Source organism: Moschus berezovskii, chromosome X, assembly GCF_049115385.1.
Source record: "Moschus berezovskii isolate FMDL1 chromosome X, NW_MosBer_1.0, whole genome shotgun sequence".
NCBI classification, from domain to species: domain Eukaryota; kingdom Metazoa; phylum Chordata; class Mammalia; order Artiodactyla; family Moschidae; genus Moschus; species Moschus berezovskii.
Genome location: NC_142488.1, coordinates 11,819,004 through 11,845,164, shown reverse-complemented (window position 1 = coordinate 11,845,164; position 26,161 = coordinate 11,819,004). Strand labels below are relative to the sequence as shown.

Genomic DNA, 26,161 nt, shown 5'->3' with positions numbered 1-26,161 from the left:
GGACAATGTACCCCTGGGTGACTGGCTGGTTTGTGACTAGCTCACAGGCACACAGATTAGCATCTACAAAGTGCATGAAAATCTTGCTTATTCATACCTTAGATTCTTTCAGGGGAAGACATAAAGATGCCTGTTCTAAAAGTTGAGGTTAATGTAGAAAACAATCAGTTCTAAGCACTTTACAGGCATCATCTTATTTAATCCTCATCACCTCCTCTGAGTCACTATCATCCCATTTCACATACAAGGGAACTGAGGCATAGAGGGGGTAATTAGCCAGCCCCAAAAGGTCCTGTTGCTGTCGTTGTTTTAACTCTAGTAAGTGGTAGAGGGTTCTGAGCCTCACGCTCTTTCAGAAGAGAAAACAAGAGCTCAGGAGAGCAAACCAATCCAGATCGTGGACTCTGGAAGGCAAGGGGAAAGGTGGAGGGCTGTGTTCCTGGGGTGCAGGAGGTAAACCAATATGGTGACGATCTGCAGTGAAAAGGAGCAACTCTGTCGACTTCTGCGTGAAGGATAACGTGATATGTTTCGGCCCGACCTCCATCTTCATTGGCTATCCTCACCTAACCATAGTAAGTACCAAACACCTTACGCTGTCCTGCATCAGTTCATGCTGGAGTACAGTCACTGATTCTGGAAAATCCCATGAAGTACCATCGGTAACAGTCCCTTCACAAAGTTCCTTCTCAGTTCCCCAGCCTCACTCGATCCTCTGAACCCCTTAGTATCGCATCTTCCCCTTTGACTTTTAGCCTGTCCACCCAGGAGCTCAGCCAGTGGGTTGGCTAGGACCCACCACATGAAATCAAACACTTCCGAAGAAGTGTGACAGCATTAATGAAGTGAAACTGGCAAGTTGGTGAAGTGATTTTTATATTTCCATCTCTCAATTTTCTTCCTCCCTTCTAGTACATTCTATCCTGTTCTGTCTTAAACTGTGATCTTCTGCAGTGGGCTTAGTTTTAGTTCTATTTCACTGGGAATGTATTTCACTGGCACCATTTAAGACAAAATGGTGCCACTCTCAGCATTATCCACACATTAAAGCTGAGCTTTCCTGGGAGAACCATAATTAGAAATTTACTTTGTCCCCACAAGAGTAACTTAAAGCATCACAGAACAGGTAGTTGTTTTATGGGAGCACAAAACTCTTCCTGTGAAATCAAAGCATGTGAAAAACTTTTAAGGGACCTACATTTAGGTTTGATCAGTTCCAACTATGAACACAACTACTCTGATGTGAAAACATACAGTGCAGTCTTTAATTTTATAGGAAACATCTAGAATTCTTAAGTGGCCCAGATACTATGCTTTGGGGCAAGGAAACTGCTCACCAGTTCTTCAGAAACACCTTCAAAATGGAGAAGAGCTGACTTCAACGAACTTCTGCTTTTTCTACAGTTTTATATGCTGGGCTCTAGCCATGTTGTAGCAAAAACTTCAAGGTACCCCATAAAAGAAAAGTCACTCCATCAAAACATATTACTCCATAATGATTATACAAGGTATGAAAGAAAGAAGGAGCATGATTTTATTGAAATCTTTTAGTACAGTGTTGGAAGATCTTCGAATCCTATATTCTAAAGCAATACAAGCACTGCAAATGATGTAGCTCCTGAATCTAGTTGACATCATCTCTACCACAGGAAAGTTATCATACAAATCTCTTGAAGTTGATGGGTGTAATTTAAGTTGAAAATGGAGCAACTTTAGTATATCCGTATTTCTCTGGATCCCCTTGTTGGCTAGATGTACATCAAGTCGATTGCCATTCAGCAGAGTTGGACAGAACCAGTATGTTTAGTGGTTTCATCAAAATGTTTCCACACGAGCAGCAAGGGATGCATGAGCTTAAGCAGCTCTCAAGGCTGTCTTCCTCATCTTTCTTTGAACTGGACCATCAAATGCCACCACGCAGGGCTAAGTCTAGTCTAGTTAGTTGACAGATGTACCAGAAGTAATTTAAAATACAAAAGTGAAGCTAAATAACCATGGAAACAATCAGCTCTTAATTTAGAGAATGACAACATCACTTTTTTATATCTTTATCTGAATATCATTTTTAAAAATGAATTTTAAAATTATATGTCAGCTTCATAACACATTTAGATCTATGTGTTGGACTAAATCTTCAATGAAATCACTGCTTTCAATCAAATGGTTTTAGTTACTGTTAACATGTCTATGCCAGGATGCCAAGATGTCTAGCTGCGTGCATTCACAACTACATTTTCACTCCACAGAAATTTAAGAAATATAGATTATCACTCATTTGTCAAAAAGAATAATTACATACATCTAAATAGACTCTCTATATATCTCAGGTCAACTCTGTCTAGATAGAGCCCATCGTATTGCATAGCTGACTTTAGCCATTTTAAGCTACAGCAAAATGCTAGTTTCTGCAATGATTAAAACAATCCTTTAAAACTTTGATTTAACCTCTGCTGTGATGAAGTTTGAAATCTTAAAGATTGCCATTCAGGTTTGTTAATAATTTAGAGAACTCATTCCTCCACTGACTGAATTGAGATCCGAGACTTTCCTCTGAGTTTTGACATCCAGCAGGAGGAGGAGACTTTTCTTTCTTTTTCCTGGGTTTTGTCTGTGTAGGCACATTTCCTTTTTTGTGGGCGGAAGCACTCAGCTGGTTGCCGACCAACGTGCCCTCAGTACAGTTCAGAGTTGCTGCTTGTTGCCTGCTACTGAGGAGGGGGCACCTCACTCAGGAGCTGTCAAAGGTCACCTGTGAATACAGCTCTCTTCCCTCCACCATCACTCCTGGGGCCACCACTGACCACTCACTTCATGGAGCAACTAATGCTTACCTATCTGTCCTTTACTTGGTAGAGACTTCTCACCTATGTAACAGCTTTAGCTAAAAGAATCTATTGCCTAGAAGGTCTGCTACTTGTGATTACAATAGACCAAAGACCATGAGGTCACCACTAAGGAAATAACGTTTAGACATGTATTTGGAGGCACCCACCAAAAATGTACCCTTTTATCATGTCAAAAGCAAAACAGAGATGGGACTACTAAAGCTAAGAGGACTTAGGGAAGAAGTCTTTGTTGCGGTGGAGATCCATAACATGAAACTCTTGGGGAAAAAGGCAGAGTGAAAGCTAGAGCTAAAAACAGGATGTTAAAAAACAAGACGGCAGGACATGAGGTGCATCTGGGGTGGACAGAGCTTGAATGTGACCATGAACCTGGAGATCATCTCAAAAGGCTTTCTCAATCGGATCTATTGCTGAACAAACTTTCGGAATTTTAGAACTGTATTTCACGAAAGTGACAGTCATGATTTTCAGAAGTGGCGATAAAAAAATACACTGCTTCCGAGGTGTCTAGTGTTTACCAAAAATAAACGTGCCAGTGGCCATCTTCAGCTATTGATGCATTTCTTCCAAATTAAGCATAATGACCAAAATGGTTTCCTGGAAACCTGACCACTAAAAACAAATATTCAAAATTCAGGGTATTATTAATTCTCTAAGGTTCACTCAACAGTGAAAGACTATTTCTCTACAGGGTTTCACCCAAATGTCCATAGACATTATCATTTTATATTTACAAAAAGGCTTTAATCTGAAGTGACCTTTGGTAGTCCTGAAATTCTTAAACTATGAAATTCCACAATGAAATTATAAACTTGAAAGTTGTGGCCTCAAAGTACTGACAGAACAAAGCAGGGGGAAAAAAGGTCACTTATCAGAACAAGTCAAGGTAACAAAATCATTTCTCCTTTAAGACTGTTCACTTAAAAGATCAAATAACCACTGCCCTCCCCACTAAAGTGAAAATAAATGGTCGAGATCTTTAAGAGGGGGAAACAGTGGCCTTGGAGTATACACAGACCTGATGCTTTCGCATTAACATAACTGCTTAGTCCCAAAGCTAAAAAAATCAGACAAATGCACGCAAGTTAGAAGCCAACCAGGCTTGCTCCACACCTCGCATCTTTACAGTGGGACATGGCTGAACAGGTAAGACACAGATTCACCGTTGTGGGTCCTTCGGATCGCCTCAGCAAGGATCATCGAAATGTCAATAACCTAAACACCAGTGAAAAGACAGAAAAGGGGAGAGGAAAGTGGGACATCTCAGTGACGTTTAATTAGAAACTTAGAAGCCACAAAGCCTAGAAAAGCTTTCTCCAGCACATAAGATGTGCCGCTAGTAAACCCCCACCCAACACCCACTTCTTCCGAGAGGACAGTCTGTGCCTGTCTTCAGAGTACGGTCCTGGGTGAGGGATCCTGGAAGGGAAATTTTTCAGTGTAGATACTTCAAAAGCTGTTCAGGGCTGCTGTTAACCAGAGACATCCTTTGCTTTGGGCGTTTGTTGTTTTTAAATTATTTTTACTCAATCATTGCATGAACCATTTTTCTCTCTCGGTTTCTGAAAACACAGATACTATAGCATCTAACAATACAGCTGTAATCACCTAACTCCAAGGTCAGCATTAGAACAGCCATAGACAATGGAGAGGGCAATGGCAGCCCACTCCAGTACTCTTGCCTGGAAAATCCCATGGACAGAAGAGCATGGAAGGCTGCAGTCCATGGGGTCGCGAACAGTTGGACACGACTGAGCGACTTCACTTTCACTTTTCACTTGCATGCATTGGAGAAGGAAATGGCAACCCACTCCAGTGTTCTTGCCTGGAGAATCCCAGGGATGGGGAAGCCTGGTGGGCTGCCGTCTATGGGATTGCACAGAGTCGGACACGACTGAAGTGACTTAGCAGCAGCAGCAGACAATGCATAGGCATGGTTGTGTTACAATAAAACTTTATTTATAAAAGCAGATGGTGGGCTGAACTGGGCCTGTGGGCCTTAATTTACTGACTCTCAACTACTGAGAATCAGACATGAAAATCTAAGGCAAAGCTGTTTTGACCATTTTCAAACAAATCTCCTAGGGCCAAATGAACCGTGTTGCTCTGATAGATGAGAAATCACAAGGCGGATCACTCTGATCCATCTTCATGCTCTAATGATGCGAATGGAGGCTTCCAGCAATGAAAGGACTTGCCAACGTTCACCAAGTTACAGAGGCCAAACAAGAATTCAAACCCTTCGACTTATTTCAGGCCAGCTGGTGCACAGCGATCACTGCCACCTCTCTGGGGGCCCCCAAGTCAGAAGGGATAGAATGAGTAAAGCTTGGAGACCCTTGGTACAGCCTTATAATTTCAAAGAGAAACCCTGCACCCATTAAACACTAACTCCCTAACGCCACTCCTGGAAACCACCACTCTACTTCCCCTTTCCATGTATCTGACTACTCTAGGGCCCTCAGGTTAAGTGGAATCTACTTTAAATATCACACAGCATTTTTTTTTTTTTTTGGTGACTGGCTTATTTCATCTAGCATACCATTTTCAAGATTCATCCATGTTACTGCATGTGTCAGGATTTCCTTCCTTTTTAAGACATAGGAATATTTCACTGTATGAAGAGACCACACTTTGGTTATCCATTCAACTGGTGGTGGACAGTTTGGTCATTTTCACCTTTTATCGCGACTAGGGCCTGCTATGAATGTTTGTGTACAAGGTTTTGTTGAACACCCGTTTTCAGATTCAGGGGAATAATCCTAGAGGTGGACCTGGTGGATCATATGGTAATTCTATTTAGCTTTAGCACAGTCTGTTTCTTAGTGGTCTTTACTGTGGCTTTATTCACTTACTATTTATAACTTTGACCTCTGCTGATCCCAGCTTTTCCCAGATATCTAACATGTATCAGACCTTCCCATTACAGGAAGCTACAACCTCTGCCAACATCTGCCTTAGCCAGGGGTCACACATGCAACATGCAATGCTATTTTTCAGAATGTGAGGTAAGCGTCTCACTGCATGGCTCTGCCAGCAGTGGAGCCAGTACCTGAATCTTGGAGCAGTGTTTCATTTTGTCCTCTTGGGGAATAGTGTTTGTCACAACAACAGCCTCAAAGGCAGCATTGTTTATTCTGGAAATAGCTGGCCCAGAGAAGATCCCATGGGTAAGGATAGCATACACTTTGGTAGCTCCAGCCGAGAGTAGTCTATAAAATAAAAGACAAAAAAGTTAAGTGCACACAAATATTCTTGAAACATTCTCCCCTTTGTGTGAATTCAGAAGCAATAGTGTGTTCCATACAGGAAAACATGAAACCAATTTCACTCACATTTATTAGTCTAAAACATGATCTTTTAAGCTATGTGCTGACCAAACACTTTGTATTTCCTTACATTAGGGATTATCACCCTTGGCTTTGGGCCCAGACAATTCTTTGTTGTGCAGCATACATCCCTGGCCTCCACCCAACAGCAACACCCCTTCCCTCAGTTGTCACAACCAAAAATGTCTCCCGACGTTGTCAAATGTCTCCCAGGAAACAAAACTGCCCAGGTTTAAAAGAGCAAAGCCAAAACGTCACATGCTGACATACAATCTCTACAAAAAGGTGAGCTATTCTACACTCTTTGTTTTGCTCTGTGTTTGAAACCTGCCGTGCACTGTACCCTCCCAGCACATCTCAGCCCATGCATTCTGCAGCCATGCACAGGTGGGCAGTGGCTCCTAGGTAGGCTAGCCCAGCTCTAAGTCCCTGGAAGCCCACAGCTGAGAAAGCTGGAGTGAAAGCAAGCACGAGGAAGGGAGGGCCTGAAGAGGCTGAAAGACTGTCTTTTCCCTTCTGTGCTCAGTTTTAGAAGCATCTTCTCTGAACTTTAAAAAAAAATACACTGAAAGTAAAACCTTGAAAACGAACACCAGGCCATAAAGGACCACGGTTTTCTCCCTACCAAGACAAAAAGAAATGGGCCTAGAAATTGACTGTGGTCTGAAAGTCTACTACTAAGCAACCAGTAATAATTAGGACTGATCCTGGTTTTTAGCAGCTGATGTTTCTCCTTTCTTCATGAGATGTCCTAAAGCTTTCCTGAAGGGTCCAAAAGCACCCTCATACTTGTCCGCAGCATGGCAGATGGTGCCACAGGTGTCGGCCATGTCATCCACAAGGATGGCCACGCGGTCCTTCACGTCGCCCACCAGAACCATCCGGTCCACTTCATTCGCCTTCTTCCTCTCCTTGTGAATCAATGCAAACTCCACATTCAACCTGTCCGCGATTGACGTGACCCTGCTCAAAGACATATACAAACACAGACTTAGTGAACACAGACTCCTGGTTATTCAGGTGGGGGGCGGCGCAGGGAGGCTGGGAAGAAGGGATAGTTAGGAAGTCTGGGGTGGACATGTATACAGTGGTATATTTAAAATGGATAACCAACAAGGATCTACGGTATAGCATAGGGAACTCTGTTCAATATTATGCAACAAATTAAATGGGAAGAGAATTCGAGAAAGAATAGAAACGTGTAAATAAATAACTGAATCAATTTCCTGTACGCCTGAAACTAACACAACACTGGTAACCAACTATACTCCAACATAAAATTAAAAGTTAAAAAGATATATAGGGAAAAGAAGTACAGGTGAAGTTTGAAAACATATTTCCAAAATTACATTAGAAAACTCTCAGTTTACAAAATAAGAAAAAAAAACATATACTGATGTGTCAAATATTGTCAAAACAAAAAAGACTGTGCTCTTCACAGCTGTATTTTAGGACGATTGTAACCAGCCCCACTCAAGATAATGCAGGAATCAAGCCTCGCCTGAAAAGCCAGGCCTGGTGTGGGGTATGTGTTAAGCAACCGACAGGGAGGAATGTGCCAGGACACGGCCTTGTGCCTGGGGGCAGCTGGGGAAAAAAGCCAGGGCACCTTGACCACGGTCTAAAACTCCTGACACTCAACAGGCTGGTGTTTATGGGCATCTTTTAAAGTCAGAGGCCCAAACGAAAGTAAATTATTTAGAAAGTACTAACCGCTCAGTTTGGGGAGCAGCCATGAGGGACAAAGTCCTGTTTAGTGAAGCCACGTAACCTCCAGGCTTATGACAAAGGGCTTGACTGCACCTGAGGCCTTTGAGATTGTAATCACAGTCCAGGCCTCTGCCCATCTACAGCAAATGCTCAAAGTCATTAGCCCTGAAAGGCCTGAACTGGCTAAAGGAGAAATTGGCAGGCTAGGCGTGCTGGTGAGCCCAGGGCATTCTACATTTTTCCTGTGAAGAATAGACTTCAATGATGAAACAGCATAAAATAAACCCACTGACATAAGGGAACATGAAATATCCTGTTTCACTTCTTAAAATGACAGTCTCTTATTATGCAATGAAGCTGAAAAAAAATTTTTTAAGGACCAAAACACAGACTCAACCCAATTTAGTATGCAGTGACTAGAGGATACAACCTCTGGATGCTTAAATCCTGATACCATTCACTGTGTCCTCCTCAGATGGTGACCAAGTAGAGCCCGGCCAAATCATTGAGAAGAACTCACTTTCTGGGGCCAAGAGGGCAGCAGAAAGGGGACTGTGTACCATAGGTTACCCCTGCTTGTTTCTGACAACATTCAACAACTGGTATCATTTTTAACTGTGGTAGAAAAAGTTATACGTATTATATACAGAGAGGTATGGATACCTAATAGAATTTGAATGCTGACAAAGATTTTGCCCCATAATCGCCTTAAAACATATACTCCTCTCTGTATGCTAATTTCATAAAAGATACGCCCTTTAAACTCCAATTAAGGAAAGCTAGTTTCTCGTAACTTAAGACAGACTTTGCCAAGAAAAGCCTCTGGAACACCTTACATATGACCATATATATTAAAATTTTGTTTCTATGTAAGGATCAGGAAGACCTTGGTATGGCAGGGCCTGGGTCCACAGCCTCACACGGGGATGCGCTGCCATGTGGGGCAAAGCTGGCATCACCTGTGCTCACGTGTCTGCCAGGTGATCTGCTCTCCTGAGACTGCGAATAAACACACCAGCAGCGGGCGCAGCGGCCTGAGTGGGAAGGAAGCTGAGCTATGCAGTTTGGTGGGGAGGGTTGGGGTAAAGGGGATAGAGGAAGGCATGAAACATGAGCGGGGTGCCCCAGCCACTTCAGGTAGCCAATGGTAACGTCAGAAGCAGAAAATCAGGGAAACTGTTCCTGCAAAAAAGCTCCAGGGTTGCGACAATATCCCTATTTCTCCACAGGTTCCACTGCTTCTCTTCCAGGTGTACAACTCTGACTCACTGACCATTCCTAACACACGATTGTTGAGACAGGGTATCATACAGAAATCTCGGGTGGAAAAAGCTAGAACAAAAACAACAAAAATACATAGTTTCATTTCTATTTCTTCTGGATACACCATTACAGTCTTTCCAAAAGAAAAAGGGAAAAAAGTCAAATCTGAAATAGTTGCACCAACTTCCCAAACCAGTTTTATATGAATATTGACCATCTCAACAGTGGTGTGCTTCCTTCCGAAGGTGTACTTTTTCTCAGCTTCAAAGACTACCCACGAGTGACCTCTTGTGGTGAGATTAAGTTTTACCCAGAACAAATGAAGCCTCAAAGTTTTTTCTACAGCAACAAGTCCTAATTTCTCAGACACCTTTTTTTTGTGTGTGAAAAACTTATCGAATCAAGCAAAGAAGTCACAGATAATGTCAACTGCATGTATCACGTGTTACTTGCGAGGCTATTTTGTTGGTTGGGGAATAGCTTACTCAAGGATATGCGAGATGTGTAGCAAAAATTTAAGGGAAAAGAACAGAGGTGACAAAAATTCTGAAATGCACGCCCTTAAAAAGTTTGCCTTTCCCGGCAGAGAGGGAGCAGCCGGGTAGCCTGAGTGGAGCTGATCTGAACGGGCTCTGAACAAAAACAACATCTTGCTGCTGGCCGTTTCTTCTAGCTAGCTGATTCTGTTATTATTATTATTTTCTTTTAGCAAGGGTTACCAACTAGATGAGGGAACTTGGCATATAATAAAAGATGGTACTTCGAGTCAAAGGAAGAAGAATTGATTACTTGACAGTTTGGGGACAATCTAGATACGTGGGCACAGAGGAACTTAAGATTCTTCATTCACTGTTTATTCCAAAACAAATTTCAGATGGAAGAAAAATCAAAATATTAAAAAGGAAAAAAATCAACCCTTAAAATCTATAAAATCAGAGGAGAGGAAAAATGTTAAGGGTGAATCCTTCATAAACCCAGAAGCCATAATTTGAAAAAAGAGATAAATATGACTACATAAGAACGTTTTAAGAGTCTTGCAGAGAAGAAAAACACAACAAGAAGCACAACAAGAAGTGAAAAACTTGGGGAATTAATTGCTACACAGGGAAGCAAAGATGTCACTTCCTGCCTGCATAGAACTTCTAACAAACCAGAGGAAGAGGCCTCCAGCTGATAGAACAAGCAAAAGGTACGAACAAAAAATAAACGTGCTGGAAAGAGCACTCGACCTTATGCACAGCAACTGGAATTAACAGGAAGACATGCCCTGTACCACTCAGCTGATCTGGAAAGTAAAAGAAGTCTGACCAAGTGCTGAGCAAATGAGCCTGTGTACCAAGTCACTGGCACGCATAGTCGGGAATGTCAACTGGTCTCTTCCTTCTTAACTGAAGTATACTTGATTTACAATGGTGTGTTAGTTTTGGGTGTACAGCAGAGTGATTCAGTTACACATATGTGTATATATACTTTTTCAGGTTCTTTTCTATTATGGTTTATTATGAGATATTGCATATACTTCCCTGTGCTATACAGTACGTTCTCGCTTGTCTGCTTTATACACAGTAGTTTTATCTGCTGATCCCAATGTTCTATCTTCTTTGAAAGACCCAATTTTGACCCTGTCCATCAAAACTGAAATAGCGCATGCTCTTGGACTAGGTGACAGTGGCTCTAGGAACACTTGTGCTTCCACTACTTGCAAGTGTACAGGAAGCGTGAAAGTGAGTGTCGTGCTGCACACCAACAGCACCAACTCAAGAGGAATGAGAGACTGGGCAAGGGAGTCCCTATGCCGACACACATGGGCCTATTGCCAGCCGGGAACACCAAGCAAGCCGAGCTCCCACACAGCTGTGAAGCACTTGCTAAGGTGGAGCACGCTTTTAAAGAACACAGAAGAAGTATGTGCAGCGTATGATCATCTGTGTGAAAGAAAAGGGGGGATACTGCTTCAACAGCATTTCCAAATGCTATTGGAAAGACTTTGGAATGACTCTGGAGAGAATAGAGGCCTCTCAAGAAGGAAGTGGGAGACATCACCTCATCCAAAAAAAAGGGAGGGGGCTGGGATGGGAAAGACAAGGCCACACAAGTTTGAGGACAGAGCGCCCTCTCCCCACCAGATAGGCAGCTGCGCACTTCTACCTGGGGACCGGGCCAGAGTCTTGGCGCGCAGTACAGCACTCTATTGAATCGGCGTTCCACCACCTTCACCGTGATCCTCAGCTGTCTCTACTGACTGCTCAGTACCCTTCCTGAGCCTATTCAGCGTGCCTACGCTCTGTTGCTTTTAGTGCCAAGCCAGTTTCTGGCCAGCATCCTCCTGTTCCAGCCTAGCAACTATTCTGTGACCCCACGAGGTGGGCTGCCCGCCGCCCAGTCATCTGCAAGCACGGGCTCTCCGTGGGTTGCACCCTCTCGCTTTCCTAACTTGGATAATCAGGTGGTCTTCATCACACGAGGCGGTGGTCTTCAGCAGGGAGTATTTCCTGAACAGCTGGGCTTGTGGAATTCTCCCTCTGCCGTTCTGCGGCCTGGGGTCCATTTTCCCAGCAATGGGACCCCCACACCAGGGTGCAAGTGCAAATCCCACCACACATCCAGCCGTGGCATAGACCCTGGGCTGGCGCTCTCACAGGTGGCGCCTTTCTCCCTGCCCTCTCCCTTCTCTCCAGAGGCTCCCCTGTGGGCACCAGCCTCGGCCGAGCCACCCGTCTCTTCCTGGATCCAACTTATCACCCAGGTCACCCTAAGAACAGCTCTCAGCATTTTTTATTTCTTGGCCACAGGTATCTCCCTTTCCCTGGTAGCTCAGTTGGTAAAGAATCCGCCTGCAATGCAGGAGACCTCAATTTGATTCCTGGGTCGGAAAGATCCGCTAGAGAAGGGAATGGCTACCCACTCCAGTATTCTTGGGCTTCCTTGTGGCTCAGCTGGTAAAGAATCTGCCTGCCATGTGGGAGACCTGGGTTTGATCCCTGGGTTAGGAAGATCCCCTGGAGAAGGGAAAGGCTACCCACTCCAGTATTCTGGCTTGGAGAATTCCATGGACTATATATAGTCCACGGGGTCGCAAAGAGTCAGACACGCCTGAGTGACTTTCACTCACTCACTCACTCATCTCCCTTTTTCTCAAGCTGCTCTGAGGACAGGGATTTTAAAACTGTTCTATTTTGGCTTCCATTGCTAAGTGTTTATAAGAAGGCTGAGCTTGATCAGTTATGTTGTGAAGTGAAAGCCTTATTTTCCAATTGGGTTCATGGCTTCTATCATCAGAAATAAAAGCTTTTTAAAAACTCCAAACATTCTTTGCTGTAAATAAATGTCTATGTGTAATTTTTTTTTCTTTCGTGAGTGATGAAATGTGAAAGATGACAGCTCTCTGCTCTGGAGGTGAAGCCTGTTGGCTACTTACTTGGTCATCTGCAAAATAAACTGGTAAGTCATTTAAGACATGCTTCCTTACCTAACACAGACAGCAAGGGAAAAGCAGTTAGCAAACCCAGAAACCTGCCTCTTGCCACCTGAGCCTGTGCAATACCTTTTGGCGCCCCCGGCATCAGGTGAAACAATGATACAATTTTTCCAGTCGCTGATGTTCTCCCGAATCCACTGCAGGACCGCAGGCTCTGCGTACAGGTTATCCACGGGGATATCAAAGAAGCCCTAAGGGGAGAAGCGGGTGTCATGTTATAACAGGGCTTTTTTAAAAAGATCTTCTCTGCCATTAAATAAAATTAGAATTTTTTATTCAAAAGAAGCCTTTTCAGCAGATTCCCCTTTTACTTCTTTAAAAAAATTTTTTTTCAATTGAAGTATACATTCTATTTCTTTTTTTAAAAATGTTTTTGTAACTGAAGTATAGTTGATTGACAATGCTGTGTTAGTTTCAGGTATACAGCAAAGTGAGTCAGACATATATACATATATGTATATATTCTTTTTAAGATTCTCTTCTGTATGTGTTACTACAAGATGCTGTTTATAGTTCCCTGTGCTATACAGTGGGTTCTTGCTGTATATCTATTTTATATTTTATCCTTCCCCCCACATTTTCCCTTTGGTAATTGTAAGTTTCTTTTCTATGTCTGTACAGACTCCCTTTTCTTAATTCAAACGGAATTAAATCAAAAGACAAATATGTTCCAGAAGCATATTTTGGTTCAGCTGGTATCTTTGGGGACATGGTCTATTATTTTATGATCACCTCTATTCTAAGAATAGGAGACTGGCTTTGTAGATCAGTGGGGGAGAGATTTGCCATTTCTTAAGCATCTTATTATAAGCCAAATAATTCACAGTTCACTGTACTGCAGGGCAGGCATACTGTAATTTGGCCTGTTTTATAGATGAAGGAACTAAGTTATGAAGAGTAGTTAAAAACTTAACAACTCTCCCATGCTAATTATTGGCAGAAGTTGAGGTAGAATTAGAGTTTACTACCAATAAGCCATTCCTGCTCCTCCAAAAGCAAGGTAGAGGAGGAGACAGGTGATAACAATGTTAAGTTATATTTCTAAGTTTGGTAAAAAAAGATGAAAATCCCAGAGAGTCGCCATATACAAACTTAAAAACACAAGTAGCGTTACCTCCTTTGAAAACTAACCTAACAGAGAGCTAGGATTTAACCACTTGCATTAAGCCCTCACTGTAACCAAGAACAACAAAGAAAATGCTAGAACCTGGATCTGAGAGGCATGCAGGTCCATGGTGATGATGTGATCCGCTCCAGCGACTGAGAGCATATTGGCCACAAGCTTTGCTGAAATTGGAGCACGACTCTAAAATACAAAGGCACGACTTTTATAATAAGGGAGAGATGGCAACACCCAGATTTCTCCCACTGAGATCTACAGGGGAAAGATGAATCACAGATGCTTTATTACATGTGAAGAGAAGTAGCGTTAATAAAATTCCTCAATAATTTGAACTTAGTAATTTAAATTTTGTAATTAATAAAGAAAGTTATAGGTTATAACAGCAAAAGAGACTCATCCCAGTTTTATTAACCAAATACTAATTATTTACTATTGGGAGATTGCCTGACACTGGATACAGAAAACAAATATCAAAGAAGCAAATAATTAAAGATAAACACATGTCATAGCACAATTTATATAATTCCAATTGTGACAACCAGGTAGAATAAAAGGTACCAAGAGAGAAAGTGAGAGGGAGACAGAGAGAGACACAGACAGACAACAGCACGAAGGACAAGCAGTTAAAAGACATTAGTTGTCAGAGGCCCCTCTAAGGAAAGTGCTTCTTAAGGCGAGGCCAGCAGAGGCGGAGACTAGTGCAGAAACAGCCCATATGACGTCATGGAGGCCGAGAGGTCACTCAGATCCAGGGACAGACAGAGCCTAGTGTGGCTAGCTGGTGGCCCAGGATGCAGCGCGAGGGGATACCTGAAGGGAGGCAAGGCTACATCTTCAGAGCCCCAAAGGCCAGTCCTTAAAGCTCAGTTTCTGCACTACAGCTAGGAGCAAAGGCTATTACGAATTCAACAACAACCAGACGGAAGAAAGAACAGCTTAAGGTGATGGATCAGCTGATATTTAGAGAAACAGACCGCAGTGTGACACTGGATCTTCTTGAAGGTATCTAATTTCTTCATAGCTTTAGCTTCCACACCATAAGTGATGGACATGAACTCTGCCCACGTCAAAACAATCCAAGGGACTATACAGGCATGATTAGGCCTAGGGAGAGAGTTCAGCACTTTGCTATAAACTAAGCAGTCTTACACACAACAGAAAAGAAAATGTAAGCTTAATAGAAGATTTCATTCAAACTTACAATGTTATGCTATGTAAGTTTCAATTATATCTCAAAGCTGAAAACAAAGATTTCATTCAAAATAGTAATAAATGATCTCTGTTAAATACACAGACACGCACACAGTATGTTCCTGTAAAAACACACACAGGAATTAAATCAAAATGTGAACCGATTCTTTTTATTTTCTCTAGTATCGTTCTTTTCTAAAAAAGAAATCTATTATATTTTACGATAATTCACACCACCCCCCGCACACACTTTTTTTTTCCCACACAAAGAATGAGAGGAAACATCCCAAATGTTAACAGTAAATGTTTCCAGAAAGTGAGATGATGGGGAAATAGTTTTCTAATGTTTTGTGAATCATTCAACCTGCTCAACTAACTCAGGATTTTTCATCATGTAACTCCCCTGCTCTGCCCTTGAGACAAAAAGCGCTCCCGCCAGTGTAGCTCTAGCTACTTAGGAGCGGTCTGCCCTGCACCCTCAGCCTCAAGGAGGGGTCCCCCCAGAGCGGGCTCTGGGCCCTCTCTCTCCCTCTTCGGGAGAACAGTGTAAGCCTTGCCGTCTATACCCACACTCCCACCTTACCCTGCATCTGCCCCCATCTCTGCAGACCCTGTATGTCTGATCCTCCAGATCTGGTTCCAGTCTCCAAACTTTAAGGCACTTGGAGAATTCCAGAGAGGAATATCTGTCCGTTATAAAGGGACACAGCATTCAGCCCCCACCACGTGGGACCACCGTAGGCCACCTGCTTAAAGATGGACATCGGAAGATAGTCTACATAGAATGCATAGTTCATAACTAGACTATGTGTCCCTCAAGTGCAAAGGATTGGTTTTGGAGATTTCTGCATCACCTGCAACCCCAGCTCTGCACCTTGCATATGACAGTTCTTCAATAAATATTTAATAACAGGATCTCTAGAACACTGAGTTTCCAAGGCTTAGCCATTCACCTCACTGACTAGGAGACTTATTTAGTCTAACAAAATTCCAAGGTAATTAAAAGAACAAATCCATCACTGGGAATGTGATTCACTATGCTCATCAACTTCCTCTAAGTTGATAACCTGCAAAAAGATTCCTCTGTCTCTCCATGGCATCAAGCCATTCTTACTTCTGATAGCTATGGCACAGGAGCAACTTCTAAATCCATACTTTCTGCTCTCCTTCAAACTGTTTCAGAAGTTAATTTTCAGACCATCTTTCACGATTTGCCTTAACACCCAAGTGCATCTTGCAAGAAAAATGATTCATAAGTTTTAACTGACTTTATGGCCAAGAAAGAGAAAAAATTAGTATGGCATTTCAACAAAGATAGTCAAGGTACAGCAACTGCAAATAAAATGGTTGACTCCCCTAATGAAAAATGGTTAAAAGTCAAATATTTTGTGAGCCAGACCAGTCTGGACAAAGATTTTCCAGAGAGTCCAGATTTCATTCAGCATATTAGCTACTGCCCTGATAAAAAGCATAAACTTCACAAGCTTTAAAAATGGACAAGATTATAGAAATTTGTGTCAGCACAATTGTCCTCAATTGTTCTAATTAAGCAATCAAAAGAAACAATGTGACCGCTGAAAATAGATCATAACCTTGAAAATTCTGAAAAACAGCCCTCTGTGATTCCTTTTTTGCTATCAGTTTTTCTCCAACAATACGGCGTACCATTTCTGAATTCTGGGTTCCTTCTGTTGCTATTGGTGCCAACTCTCAACTGCTATCGTGGCCTTGCTTCTGTGTTGCTGACGGTGATCACCTTGTCTCTTCTACCAGTGGTTAAGTTCAGAAAGTCGTCGGATTATCTGATTGAGGTAAAAAAGAAAAGTGCCCACCGTATTGTTTCCAAGAAATGTACTGACAGCAAAGTGACTAAGTAACAGTGAAAGAAAGGAAAGAAACTGGTGCTCAAAATGGCCTCCACAAGAAAATCCATCTAATTTCCAACAACGGAAGATGGATCAAGAGATAGTAGGACAAAGCAGATTCAGGGGATAGTTAAACCCACTGGGGGCTCTGGAGGGCTCTTTGCCAGCACGACGGCAAGTGGAGGCCAGAGGCCAGGAGTGACCTCACATCCCCTGTGGGAGCAGGAGACCAGCCACACAGACCCTGCTGGTGTCTCGATACAACAGAGACTTTGTGATGATCAAAGGCAAGAAACAAAGTTTGAAAATACAATCTTGGAACAGGAGGTAATTTCCAATCAGATACTTGCAAATAAAAAATGCAGGTGTCTCAGTATTTGTATCACTTAAAAAGAAAGTTAGGGTAAAAAAAGAAAACAAAAAACCAGCTAGGGTTCCAAACTGTTAACACAGTGGGAGATGGCCAAGTAATAATAAAAGGAGTAATTTACTGAAAAAGCAGTAATGTATCAAATATCTCAGTGCCAAGTGCAAAGGCTACTAGAAATAAAAGGAAAATCTGATGACAAATGACAGAATACAGAATTTACTAAACCTCCTGTTATGTAGAAGAGAGATGGTGGCAGAATATTAGCTTCTCTAGGACATAGACAAGAATGAAGAGGCTGAATAATCCCATGGAAACGCACAAATGGGAGGAAGAGCTGGGACAACAGATCACAATGATGGAACAAAAGAAACCAATTCAAATGTAGCAGCTAAAACGCACATAAAACTGGCAAACCCAGTCTGGAATAAAAGCAGCTTGACAAATGATACGCGGGAGACCATATGCCTCAGAGGAGCAGACGGGACCTACACATAAGATAAAGCCAAGTCACAAAGTGAAAGACACACACATGCACACGCACAGCTCCCCACATACCACACACACTCCAATATTTCATGGCAATCACCTGCTATTCAATGTCCACAAATAAATGTTTTATAGACATACAGCCATGCCCATTCATTTACATCGAGTCTCTGTCATACAACTAGAGCTTGGTAGTTACCAGAGACCATGCAGACCTTCACAGAGAGCTTGCTGACCCTTTCTAACATATGCTGAGTCACATTTCAAGTGGAGAATGGAGTTCTAGAGATCAAATTTTTAGTGGGCAATTCACTGACTAAGCTGTGTTCAGCTGAGCCTGGAAACCAAACCTGAAGGAGTTAACATTAAAATTTACAGGGACCTTGCTACAGGAATCCATATTTATAAAGACTTTTTTCACATGAGGGGAATCTTATGTACTGTTGAGAAATTTGTGTTGTCTCAGAAAATCAACTCTGGAAACAAATGGAGGTGTACTGGAGAAAGTTTCTCTAGTAACTAGTTATCCCATCACAGGACAACTGTGTGGCTGGCAAACTAAAAGGATTCAGTTGGAACAGACCATCTATTCATAAAACACAAGGAGGGCAACAGCTTACGTGTTGCTCCCATAGAGGGTTGAATGGTAACCCCAAAACTCACATTCACCCAGAACCTCAGACTGTGATCCCATTTGGAAATCCAGTCTTTGAGGATGTTAAGTAAGATGATGATCAAGCTGAGATCATTCTGGATTAGGGGGCTCCCTAAATCCAATGACTATCCTTTTATAAAAGAGGAAAGGACACACAGACACAGGAAGGTAGCCATGTGAAGACGAGTCGAGATGGCAATGACGCTACCAGACGCCAAAGAATTCCAGGAGCCCGCAGAAACAGAAGAGGCAAAGAGGGCTCCCCCTGGAGTCTTCAGAGGGAGTGCAGCCTACTGGCACCTTGACCTCTGACATCTGGCCTCAAGGACGATGAGGGTGTACATTTCCGTCATCCTAAGCCTTCCAGTTTACGGTCATTTGTTTCAGCAGCCCCAGCAGAGAAATATGATCCCTTTGCAAGTTCCCCTCTACCTTCCCTGATTCTTCCTGAGGGCAGAGACCATATCTTCTTCAGTTTCTTCTACAACTTCACAGGGCCTCCTACAATGCCAGTGTTGCAAAAAGGATAATTCAACAATACTAACTTCATTCCTGTTGGAGGGTTAAAAAGGGATACTAGTATAAATTTAACTTGGTATCCTGAGAGGACTGTAGACTCACACACAGCTGCAGTAAACAATGCCGAGACGGTGTGTCCTTACCCTAGTTTTTCATGGTAACATTTTGCAGCACTAAGGGAGAAAATCACAACCAAGATGCTGACATGGATACAATGCAGGGGTCTGCCTGGGACTTCCATCAGCATTATACACTCACCAGAGTGTGTGTGTGTGTGTGTGTGTGTGTGTGTGTGTTTAGTTCTACCTCCCACCACAAAGACACACACCAGTTTCATCACAAGGACTATAGTAAGAGTATTTTCAGGCCCACAAAAATACTCTTTACCTGTTTCTATATCTACAAACATGACGGCTGATTTAAAGATAAACCTCAGATAAAGGCAAGAAAGCATGTCGACTCCATCACGACAGTAGAAAGGCAACATTTCCCAGGGAGTCGGAGGTATGAAGTGAGAAAATAAACGCAGCCATCAAGCCAGAGCCGGCTCTTCCAGCAGCTGCCTCGCACCCATACCTTGTCCTTCTTGTCTTGCCGGGCGTAGGGGAAGCACGGGATCACAGCGGTCACCCTGGAGGACGACGCGATCTTGCAGGCATTGATCATGATGAGTAGTTCCATCAGGTTGTCGTTGATCTCACCGCAGCCACTCTGGATGATGTACACATCTTCCCCTCTCACACTTTCACCAATCTCCACGCTAGGGAAAGGAAGGTGCCACTGTTAATAACTAAGCCTCCCTGGGACCACCCCTAAGGGTTGCCACTTGCGAGTACTCAGCAGGCGGTGGTCCTTGCGGGTAGGACATCTTCCACTGAGAGGAGACAGAGCAAAATCAGCGAAGGGGAAGAGGCAACAGGCAAAGTCTGGGCAGATTAGGCACAAGCTTCCAACACTTCTTACCCGAGTGGAGTTGCAGAGGACATGTGAATTCCCCCAGCGACCAGCTGTGACAACACAAACATAGGGGAAGCCCTGTTGCCCTGGGAAGCTCGTCGGAGACTCCGTTGCCTTGGGTTTTCTTGGGGGCCAGGGACTCAGTGTTAACCATGTGGTTTTCACTGTTCAGCAGGGACCCTTTCCCATGGGCAATGGGAGAAACCTTGTGCAAACTAAGTTCCCAGAAGCCAGCCAAGGGTCGTCCTATACAGGGACCTTTTTCACATACGAGGGACTCTAATATGCTCTTTAGAAACTGTCTCTGGCCTGTTACATTAACTCTTTGGCTCAATACTGTACTCGAGTTTTTTACTTTCATTACTGTTACACGTATACATTGCTTTAAAAATTCCAACCATTCTGTAAGGCCTGTAGCAAATAAAATAAGCCCAGAGGCAGCCAATTTCATCTCCTGATGTGGTTTTGACATATTTATCTTCAAAGTCCCTCACTAATGCTTGGATTGCTTCATCTGGATTTTTCATTTTAGGCATCACGGGTTGACGTCTCACTCCGGACCATGAAGACTGACCTGTCCTCTCCCCATCCCATCCCCTGCATCAAGTGCAGCCCTCCCATCTCATGTCGCCATCCTCCCAACACAGATCAGTATCTGCCAACCAAATCTGACAGCTACATTTTAACTGTGTCGGTGCTGAGCCATACGGTAAACTGAAAACCAAGTTCATGTTGCCTTTCTGTACACGGTTTTGGGGGGTGGGCTGTTCACCTTGGAGGAAATGATCCTACCTCTTCATCTACGAAGTTTTCCAATACAAATGGCAGCCTCAATACTGGGCTAACAAACTAAATCCCACAATGTCAATGTCAAAGGCCTCGAGTGTGATCTCTATTCCACAGCCTGCTCGAGGTTCACCCCCAAGCTGGCTGACCTGGGTTCTCTTCCTGCCTGTGCACAGCTGTCTCCTGGGGATTCCCTTCCCCTGTCTCCTGCCCTTGTTTCCCACTTTCTGTACCCTTTCTTGGTGCACTTGATAGTTTTGCTGATGGACATCCTCTGGTAGCGTCTTGAAAAAAGCAAACAGGAGCTTAACTCTTTGAAAACTGCCTGCCAGGAAGTTTCAAGTGTAGAATTCTGGGGGTTCAACAAAAGAATGAGTCAATATAACACTGGCATACATATACAATGTGCCCTTTCTCTTGCGATTGGAAGCCAATTATACCCAATAGTATTGGAAGAGCTGATTATTTCTAACGAAAACGGAAATATAAATAGTATTTGGAATACCATATAGTAGTCTATCTGAAGCAACAGAAGCTTCTATCCAACTTCAAGTAGAATAATTAGAAGATAAAAATGCCATTTTTCAATTTGATGTGATCTGGAAACAGTTTTGATCATAGTGGGTCAGCCTCCCACGTACTGTGCTCTGCCATGGATGGAAAAAGTACAATGCCAGCCTCAGGATGAGCATGTGACAGAGTTCAATGTACTCCTCTAGAGCTCAAGTACTAAGGAGCTAATGTAATTCCTTTGTGAACATCGCATCAAATGTGAGGTGAAGTTGATTGGGAAATCCCGGTATTATAGCTCAGAGGTTAACAGCTACAGCCCGTGAGCTCAGAGGTTGACAGCTACAGCCCGTGAGCTGAGAATAGTGTGGTGGGCAGAATGATGACCTCCCAAAGACATCAATGTTCTAACCCCCAGAACCTTCGAATATGTTCGTTTACTGGGCAAAGGAGAAGCAAAGTGGCAGATGGAATTAAGTCTACTAGTCAGGTCACCTGAAAACAAGAGAGATTATCCTGGACTATTCTAGTCGGCCCAATGTGATCACAAGGGCCCTTAAAGATGGCAGAGGGAGAGAGGTCAGAGAAAGAGATCTGAGGGCCAAAGCAGGGTCAGAGATGTGCTATGTGGCTGGCCCTGAAGATGGAAGAATGGGCCAAGAGCCAAGGAAAGCGTGAAGCCTCTAAGAGCTGGGAAAGCAATGGGTGGATCCTGTCCTAGAGCCTCCACAAGGTACACTCACCCACGATGGATTTCTAACCCACAGAACTGTAAGATGCAAGAGCAACAGAGCCGCTATGGGCCCATGAAGCCTAAAATGTTATCTGGCCACTTACAGAAAAAGTTTGCCAACAACTCCTGACGTCATGATTGTTTAGCCCCAAGTTTCAGGGGGATAAAGTTCTTTGCCCTATTTTTTCTAAGGAACAACCTCAATCCCTATGGGGAAGACAGAAACTACGTATGATCACCATGGCAACTTTTTCCCAAAGCTATTCCTGATTCTACTCATATAGATGGTCACGACTGATCTTTATTCTAGGTCTTTCAAAAACTGTGGGCAGAAGGCAGCATCCACTGCTCTTCACTTATCCTGAAATAAGGCTGATGAGTTTATCTAAGCCAACAACGAATGGGTGTGGTAATTAAAAGACAGCCACAGACTAACACTTTTTCCACCAAGAAGGGCAATCTATGGCCCCTCCCCCTGGGTCTAGGAGGACTCTGCGCTTGACAACACAGTGTGACAGAAGTGACGATGCCCTGACTTCTGGGTCCAGGCCTTCACAGACTGGGAGCTCTGACTTCCTGTGTTTTGAAGTCCTTGTGCTTGGACGCTAGTTTCCACACTCTAATAAGGAAGCTCCAGCAGCCCTGTGGGGAGAGGTACAGAGGTTCCCAGCCAAGCTCCCAGGCCAAAGCTACTGCCAACTTACCAGCCATGCAAGTCAGCCAGCTCAGAAGTGGATTCTCCAGCCCCAGATGCCAACACGTGGGGCAGAAAAAAGCCTTCCTTGCTGAGCCCTGCTCAAGTCAAAGAAATAACGATCGTACACAACAGATGACCAGGACTTTGGGTCTTACAATCCAGGTAGCCACTCTGGGCAGGTTAACTGACCAGCAGAAAGGGTTACGGACGCCATCATACGTGCTGCTCTAGGACGTCATCACAGCCTTTCAATGGTCAACTGGAACGCTGGAACTGACATCTCTCTGTGGAGCTTAAATGATTCAGAAATGAGGAGGTAAACTCATGAGGCTCTGTGTCCAATTAGACAGTATTTTTTAAATGGGTAATAGGAGGAGTTGAGGACCAGCAGACGCCAAACCAGATTTATGGTCCTGGCTCAGGGAGAGATTTAGGAAGGGGCCCCTGGACTTGAACTGAAGCATTCTTCTCTTCCTTTCACCCTTCTGCTTTTCATCGTTAGGACCACACAGTAAAAACCAGATTACCAGCACAGTATCTGATACAGGGAGGCCTGTTTGTAAAAACTCAACCTCTAGGCCTAGACAGTTCATGGGAAAGAGGGAAGTCAGGAAGTTAACCTCTGATAGTCTAGATATTAAAAACATAAAATATAACTATACAGCAATTCCCAGACTTCATGGTGAGTGGTTTCTGACACCTCATGATTTCTAATTACCTGGTAATTATAAAATACTCAGAAACAATAATTTCTTCTTGACCTATATGATACCACCTCTGGAACACGAACTGTTATCCCTTTCTTCTGAAAGCTACTGAAACTTGAACAGGACTGCTAAATATTGTCCTGCTGCTGCTACTGCTAAGTCACTTCAGTTGTGTCCGACTCTGTGTGACCCCATAGACGGAAGCCCACCAGGCTCCCCCGTCCCTGGGATTCTCCAGGCAAGAACACTGGAGTGGGTTGCCATTTCCTTCTCCAATGTGTGACAGTGAAAAGTGAAAGTGAAGTCGCTCAGTCATGTCCGACCCATAGTGATCACATGGACTGTAGCCTACTAGGCTCCTCCATCCATGGGATTTTCTAGGCAAGAGTACTGGAGTGGCTTGCCATTGCCTTCTCCGAAATATTGTCCTATTCAAACCTAAATATACTATCTTTCGCCAGAGCCCTGGCCATCCTAGGAGACTTCTGTATGGAACTCTGCAAAGTGGAATTCTTTAGCTGAAAGACTCATGCATTAATACTACGTGTTACTCATTCACAAATGTGTCTTCACTTATATTATCACCAGGGTCATGTAATGGAAGAAGGAATTCACGGAGCCTAAAAAGCTGACTTTAAGCAAACACCATCTTCTCTCCATGTCATAACAACCACTCCTCTGTAGCTAAGCAATCTTTGCCTATGCCAAGGTCATCAAGATTTTTCTCCCATGTTTTCTCCTAGAAATTTCCAGTTCTAGGTTTTAAATTGAGGTTTAGGCTTTCAAGTTCATTTCTGAAATGGTAGAAAGTATGGATGGAGTTGTTTGGGGGTTTGGTGTTTTTTTTTTTTTTTTTTTTGCAGCTCACCAACACTTGTTCCAGCTCTGCTTGTTGGAAATGTTGGCTGAACTGGGTCTTTGCCAAAGATATCAAAATGATCAGTAACTTAGAAAAAGAAAAAGATCAGTAACTGAGTATAGTGGTAGGGGGGGAGGGGGAAGGAATGGGACCAACTTGAAATGAGTTAAGAGCTGCGTGGACGCAGGCAAGTGAAAAGAAAGGAGCCCCTGGCCCGGCTTCCGAGGGGGCCACCAGCCTGACCTCACTTCTTGCGGACCTGAGACATTGGGGGCAGCAGTTACACTCAAGCCATGGCCTTGCTGCTGGACACAGCAGTGTCCCAGGAAGGTGAAGAAGCTGGAGAAGGAAAAAAAAAAAAGTCCATCATCTCTGAAACAGAAAAGTTAGCACAAGGGATCTCAGCAGGTGAGCCCTGAAGTTCTCAGGCTCTTAAAACCCTTTGCAGGACCACACCTGCTGGATAACTCAGAAGCTGGCACCCGAGCAACTCAGGACTGTCACCTGGGGAGCTTTCAACATGCGGACCCTCACAGCCCTCGGAAGAAACCTCCGGGAGCGCAGCGAAGCTGCATTTTCCACAGCCTCGGGCGAACCCAGCGCGCCGCCCGGACTGGGGCCGTGGGCGGGACGCTCCCTAGCGCGCCCTGGGTTTGGGAGCAGCGCGGCCGGCAGGAACGCAGACCCCGGGGCGAGCACGCCCCGGGCCATGTCCCTGCCCGCGTGCCCCGCACTCGATTCGGCTCCAGCCGGCTGCACCCACCTAGCCCCGCGGGCCGCCCGGGGGGTCGCTCTTCCGGGCTGGGGCCGCTCTCCTCGGCTTCTGACGGACGCCGCGGCGGTGGCGCGGAGGCCGCGTCCTGACCGACCCGCCCCGGAAGGGGGAGCGGGCGGCCGCAGAGGGGTCTCAGGCAGACGCCGGCCCCCGCCGGGCCGCGCAGCCGCGCGCCCGAAGTCCTCCCCGGCCCGGCCCCCACCTGGTCTCCTGGTTGCTGAACTTCTTGGTGATCACCTTGCCCAGCTCCAGGCCCAACCGGTCGGCCACGCGCTGGGACAGGTCCTGGTGAGAGCTGCCGCTGAAGAGCACGATGTTGGGCATGGTCGGGCGCGGAGTTCCGAGCGGCGCTGGGCGGCTGAAGCGGCAGTCGCTCGGCTACCTGCGGCAAGAGCGGGAAAGTGCGACTGGCAGACACCCGGGAGGAGCGGAGTTAAAGAGGAGCTGGAGGGGGCGGGGCTGAAGGGCGGAGCCTGAGAGAGGAGGAGCTGGAGGCGGTGGCGCTCAAGGGGCGGAGCTGCGGGGTGGGAGGAGTGGGAAAGCGCCGCTGCGGGCTTCGGGGGAGGAGCTGAAGCGGGGGCGGAGGAGCGGCAAGGCGCAGCCGCGGTCCCGAAGGCGGAGCTGAAGGAGGAGGAGCCGCGGGGCGGGAAGCGTGGGTTAAGCGCTGCCGTGAGTTCCGGAGGCGGAGCTGGAAGGGCGGGCCTGAGGGAGGAGGAACTGCGGGAGGAGGCGGAGTGGGAAAGTGCGGCGGCAGGACCCGGAGGAGGAGCTGGAGGCGGAGCAACTAGAGAGCGGGGCGGGGGGAGGAGGAGCGCGAGGCGCGGAGGGGATGGAGGCTGGACTGATAGCTGGCGGAGCGAGAGAGGGCGGGCCGGGGGGGAGAGCAGGAAGAAGAGCCCCGCGGGTGGAGCGAGGCGGGGGCTGCTACACACCGAGGGCGGTAGGATGAGAAGTCCTGGGTGGCCTGGCTCCGTGGGAGAGCCCCAGGCTCTAATCTTGATCTTTCCGTCCAGCTTCGCGGGGGAGAGTCGGTGAACCTGCTGAACTCTGCACAGACGGAGGGTGCGGGAAATGGGGAGGGAGATGCCTGCCAGCAGGAGCGCCTCCCAACTCGAAATACCCCCAAACCCGTTGCAGACCGCTAGGGAGAAGGCAATGGCAAGCCACTCCAGTACTCTTGCCTGGAGAATCCCATGGATGGAGGAGCCTGGTAGGCTGCAATCCATGGGGTCGCGAAGAGTCGGACGCGACTGAGCGACTTCACTTTCACTTTTCACTTTCCTGCATTGGAGAAGGAAATGG

The 26,161-nt window shown here is 45.0% G+C and overlaps 1 protein-coding gene across 4 annotated transcripts; it reads right to left on the bottom strand.

Moving 5' to 3' along the window:
• Nucleotides 1-1,511: 1,511 nt before the first annotated feature.
• PRPS2 (phosphoribosyl pyrophosphate synthetase 2) lies at nucleotides 1,512-25,311 on the bottom strand. Of its 4 annotated transcripts, none has more exons than XM_055393252.2 (7): nucleotides 25,062-25,311; nucleotides 19,412-19,595; nucleotides 13,834-13,932; nucleotides 12,693-12,817; nucleotides 6,965-7,141; nucleotides 5,899-6,058; nucleotides 1,512-4,061 (listed from the first exon to the last, which is right to left on the bottom strand). In XM_055393252.2, the coding sequence occupies exons 1-7, from the start codon at nucleotides 25,181-25,183 to the stop codon at nucleotides 3,969-3,971; spliced, it is 960 nt and encodes a 319-aa protein (XP_055249227.2). In that variant the 5' UTR covers nucleotides 25,184-25,311; the 3' UTR covers nucleotides 1,512-3,968. The 4 variants fall into 4 exon arrangements, with proteins under 4 accessions (XP_055249227.2, XP_055249228.2, XP_055249225.2 ...); XM_055393253.2 differs by having other exon boundaries at nucleotides 6,965-7,138; XM_055393250.2 differs by lacking the exon at nucleotides 25,062-25,311 and adding an exon at nucleotides 24,328-24,562.
• Between the last annotated feature and the right edge of the window lie 850 nt (nucleotides 25,312-26,161).